The following is a 5,075-nucleotide window of genomic DNA, read 5'->3' as shown; positions in this document are numbered from 1 at the left end:
CTTGCTGTTCGGTTAATATTGCCACCGTAAAGCGATCCTCTCACACTCACATCACATTAGTGCTGCTATTAGAGCAGACGCAGACACGATTGCCACAGTATGTGTGTGTTGGTGTGGTGAAGTCTGGAGGAGTTTTATATACATTGAATAGGCCGATCCCATGTGTGTGTTTGTCCATGCATCCAGGCATGTGATTCGAGGGGGAGGAATTGAAAGGGAAATTCAGTGTGCGTCAGACAAGGTCCTGTGTTTTTGTGTGAGAGAAAGTAGAGACACTGATATCCTGGCACAAGATGAGTGGGAGGAAGGATGGATGAGGTTAGCAAGGGTCTGGCGAGAGCTCAGTAGGTGCAAGCTTGAGAAATTTCCATATGGCAGTAAAATGTCTGCCACTTTGCTTATTGGGTTTCTAATGTGTGCCAGGTGCTGCTGAGACGCTCTCAGGAGCACTTAGCGGACCATTTCCTTGTGTCTGTGCGCAGTATGTGTTTATATGCATTTGTTTTACCCGCATTTGAAACAAATTATGGACTTCAAACCAGATCAAACGCTTCACTGGGACAAAATCAATGTCCACAATTTGGTTTCACAGAGGTTGCGTCCATAGGCGGCTAAAATATCCCGTTTCCTCATGGGGGCTGAATTACAGAGTAAAGGTAAGGTAAATCTTCAAAATAAAAGCATGGTCTGGAAAAGGGTAATGGCTAGGGTGGGTGTCCAGGCAGAAAACGTCAATGCAATATTCCCAAAAATAAGCCATCTGTGTGTACGGAGTGCACAGATGGTGCAGAGCTGTAAAATTCAGTCATTACACAAAAACAGGCCTGCGGTATAGTTTTCCTGTTACCTTTGGTAGGAGGACTCTTAGTAGGAAAAGTAAGTAATATATTATGTAACATGTAGATACATAACTTAGATTAAGTTTAGCAAAACCACACCATTTCTTTAAAAACAACAGTTTGATAAAATTATGTTGACCTTCTAGGTTCTGGAAAAAAAAAGAAGAAGAAAAAAAAAACGTTCTTAGCTTATTGGCTTTTACCAAGCTTGTATTTATAGTTAAATATATCTATTTTTCACATTTATGAAAAAAGAGCTGACACCTTCATTTACACTGTTTTGTGTAATATGAAAAAACAAAAGTTGAGAAATAAAACAAAGGTTGTGCTTTCTACCACAAAGCTGCTCTTCTTTCCCTTTATGTAAAACAGGAAGTACACTGAAGTTAAGAAGGTGGCTGCCATGACTTAGAGCATGCCTGGTCAACCTTTAATAGCAATCTGGCAGGGGAGTCTGGGCTTTAGAGGTTTTGGCAACAAATAAAAAAAAAACTTTTCTGAAGTCGCCGCATCTCCTCTTACCCACGTCACTTTGCCAGACTGGATGATTTCCCTTTCAGGCAGACTGGTGACACAGCTATACACCAGATTCTACAAATGTTCTGCTAATGAGAAAACAACACATATTAGGAGCAACAAAGATGCCCCTAATACGACCCCACTACTTAGAAATAAATGACACTTTCATTGAAAAAAAATTTAAAAATCTTTAAAATTTAAAGAAAATATATATTTTTTCAATTTCTCTGAATAATTATTGATCACAATTTGAGAATTTCCATTATGAAATTATAAATATTAGAAAAAAAACGTTGCGAATTAATTGTCTTAAACAAAACTGTCTTATTTATTTTATTTATGTATTTATTTATTTTTTGCTTTTTAGATATGTATTTTTTATTTATTTACTTATTTGCTAACAATGTGCATCAATAACTTTGAACTAGGACAATTCCTGTTTCAAGATGAACATTTAGTACATTTCTGTAATTAGTTTATTTAGGCTACTTATAATGATAGAGTCCTTTTCCTTGCTTTGGTCATTGCAGCTATTTTGCTACTTCACCAAATGCATGTACCAAAAGAAATAAAACATACAATAATTATACAAGCTTAAAAAAAATTTATCTGTGAAATAAAATGCATGTAACTCACATCACTCAGAATAATGATGTCTGTAATAAATTTTCCAAATATAAGTGAGATTTTTAACGACAGTATTATTTTTTGGCCACATCTAAAACTGCAAGTTGTCATTTTCTTCAAGAAATAACATTTAATTAAGGGGGGAGGGGGGGAGGAATCAACAACTTTACATTACATTTAGAAGGTGAGGGAAATACGTGTTTTTTCTATATCAGTAAGCCCAAACAACACAACAGTGAGATACAACAGATATGGTTACGTCTGTCTACTTGACAACTCTATTTCTCACAATAACTTAATTTTATATCCTCTAACTGTAGCCTGTATCTTCTTAACATCGTCACGTTTTTCAAAGCATAACGTCCACCGTTCAGTTGTACTCGCAAAACATAATAAACCTGTGCAATCGTCCTTAACTGTAAATGTTTTACAACTGTAGATGAAGTTGTACTTTCGAAAGGAGTGAACGCTTAAGCATTCATGATTTATAGACAAACCTGCAAGGCAACTCAGTAATGAAGTCCAACCTTTTGACCTGTATGCTTTCTTTTTATATAGTAATATGGGGTTAAAGTTAATTAAACTAAACTAAAAGATCAGAGAAACTGGAAAGGCGTTGATTTTAATATAACATTTGGGAAAAATCCACTAATCATTTGAACGAGTACTTCTGTAACCACTGCTTTGAATTTGCTGGAAACCAAATCAAGCAACGTCGCAACAAAAGGCATCGAAAGGAGTGTGCACGATTGAAGATGTTTTTTTGTTTTGTTTTGTTTTTTACTTTGGTTACTGCTGTTTCTGACTCGATAACACTACAAGTGTTTAAAGCCAAAGGAACTACAATTCAAAGGGGAGAGGTTGTAAAAAGAGTCTGGTGGTGAGTCGTGATATCCCCCCGCCCCCCTCCTCTTTCTTCAAGTCACTCAATGACGGGGAAAAATAAACATTTATCTCCAACGATTGAGGTGAATGTCTAACCAGGTTGCATACAGTAAAGATAGACGCTGATATACGCTATTTTAGACCAAAGGCAAACCTTTATAGGAACTTGATTATGACTTAAAATTGTAAGCGGATTTCGACTGACCGTTTCAGTTACATCCAGTCAATCTCGATGATCTTGGAAACTGAGAATAAAAGTGCTGTAGCTGAAGGAAATAAGCCGAAAGCTCCTCTTTATTAAAATGAAAGGCATCCGCAGGGGGGCGCTGTGTGTCCATTGCTTTAGAGGAGAAACAGCCAAAGTGGCCCGGTACAAATAGATGAAGAAAAAAAATAAAATAAAAAGAGCAAATTTACCTTGTGGTTGGCAAAATTTGCAAAATCAAATGATAAAAAAAAGCATTTGCATATATATTTAAAAAAATAATAATACCATAAATATTTGGAAAAAGAGAGAAGGGGATTGATTTCTGTGCTGTGGGAAATGTGTGAGACATATGATAAAAACAGTCAAACAAAATTAGTGAATATGCATAGATTTTGATTTTTAAACTAAAAGACTTTTTACTTTAAGACTGAAACTAAGTGATTTTATAGGTTGGCATTTTTTGAGCGCAGCTGCTCACACTGTAACCCCTCCTCTCTCTCTCTCTCTCTCTCCCTCTCTCTCTCTCTCCCTGTATCTCCTCACACTCCTTATTCCTCCTCTCTCTGGAGCTTCATTCCTGTGCACGATCCGAGCGAGACAGACGGCTTAACGGAGCAGCCAGAAGAAGAAAGATTCGCTCAGGGAATAAATATCTGTGAACTGCGCGGCTGTTTTCTTTACGGGAATACCACTGGGTTGCGGACGCACGTGAGCACCCACATGCTCTTATGGGACCACTCGACATGGCTCTGATACCTCTGTTCTGACCAGCAGAAAAGAAAAGAAAAGAAAAGAAAAGAAAAAAAAAGTATTGTGGAATCTCCCGGAGCAGGTTGTTGTTTTGTAGCAGAATCTCCGAACGGGAATGCTGTCTGGATGGTGACCGCGGACTGGACTACCTGCTCTCCGTCTGTTTACTCAGTGCGCAGGAAAGGGACTGGGAGACTTGCACCCGCTGCCTGCGTGCTCTCTGGTTTAATAGGGCGCTTTGGGGATCAGTGAAAATAACACAAAAAGCGAGAAGGGCTTCTGTTTTTACACATTTTATTCCGAGGCCAGCGCTATTCTCTGCGAACTCTCACCTCTGAGTGTTTTGTTGAATGAGGATAACTCTGAGCCTGGAGCCTCTACGCAGCAACTGGGACTAGGACGGAACTGGGGGTGCGTGGAGCGTTGGGTCACCCCGGGATTGTTTTGTACCTCCACAGTCTTCTCAGCCGCGGCTCTGTGTTCATGTCCAAGTTGAGCACTTTATGACAATGGATTACTTTCTGCTCTTATGCAGCCTCTTGGTGTCCGTGGTCTCCGCCGTTGAAGGTAAGATTTTTTTTTTCTGTTCTGTTGGTGTTGTGGTGCGTCGCAGGCTCGCCTCTGAGCGTTTTTTTTTTTCACCACTCCAAACTAGTAGGACCCCGAAAGCTCATCTTGACGCACATTCTCAATTTTTATTGGTTTCAATTCAAAAATTAAAACTAAACTATTATTTTTTTTTTTCAGAGTAACTGTTTTTGAGGAGTTTGCGCACCTGTGAAGGCAGGCTTCATTCAATATGCAATGGTTATGCTCCAATTAATGCTCACGCCTTCCAATTATACATTATAGATAGACTGTCTTTATATTTTTTGTAAAGATCAGATAGCAATTTGCTTGCTTTTTTTCTTCACTTCAAGGGAAATTAGCTACACACAGCAGGTCTCATCGGGGAGTGGCGGCGGCCTCTCCACCACCAGCCCGCCCCCCACTGCCACTTTCCCTTCAGGTCGGCTGCGTGTATTTTAGGCTTGTTTGCATGTGTGGTCTTTTGACATCTGGACTCCGTATCAGTTTAAGTGTACTTAAAAAAGAGAACAAAGGAAAGAAAAAAAAAGTGAAAATACAGCATAAAAAGTTTGGTTCCTGCGAACACTTGAAAAGTTTTCAAAATGTCAAACTTTAGAATGAAAATCAGAATGAGTAAGAAGTTTTACAAAGACCTTGTATGTATATATATATATATA

The 5,075-nt window shown here is 38.7% G+C and overlaps 1 protein-coding gene across 9 annotated transcripts in view; it reads left to right on the top strand.

Moving 5' to 3' along the window:
* The first annotated feature begins 3,619 nt into the window (after positions 1-3,619).
* ephb3b (eph receptor B3b) overlaps positions 3,620-5,075 on the top strand; it is a 65,882-nt gene continuing 64,426 nt past the window's right edge. For 7 of the 9 annotated variants that reach the window (XM_016665413.1, XM_016665397.1, XM_016665393.1 and 4 more), the window contains exon 1: positions 3,621-4,395. In XM_016665413.1, the coding sequence (XP_016520899.1) occupies positions 4,332-4,395 (64 nt within the window). In that variant the 5' untranslated portion in view covers positions 3,621-4,331. Of the gene's footprint in view, positions 4,396-5,075 lie in introns of all 9 variants that reach the window. The other 2 variants (XM_016665382.1, XM_016665403.1) reach the window with 1 other exon arrangement.

Source organism: Poecilia formosa, unplaced genomic scaffold (assembly GCF_000485575.1).
Source record: "Poecilia formosa unplaced genomic scaffold, Poecilia_formosa-5.1.2 Scaffold10, whole genome shotgun sequence".
In the NCBI taxonomy this organism is placed as follows: Eukaryota; Metazoa; Chordata; class Actinopteri; order Cyprinodontiformes; family Poeciliidae; genus Poecilia; species Poecilia formosa.
The sequence above is the reverse complement of the archived record's forward strand: the minus strand, read 5'-3'. Positions and strand labels throughout refer to the sequence as shown.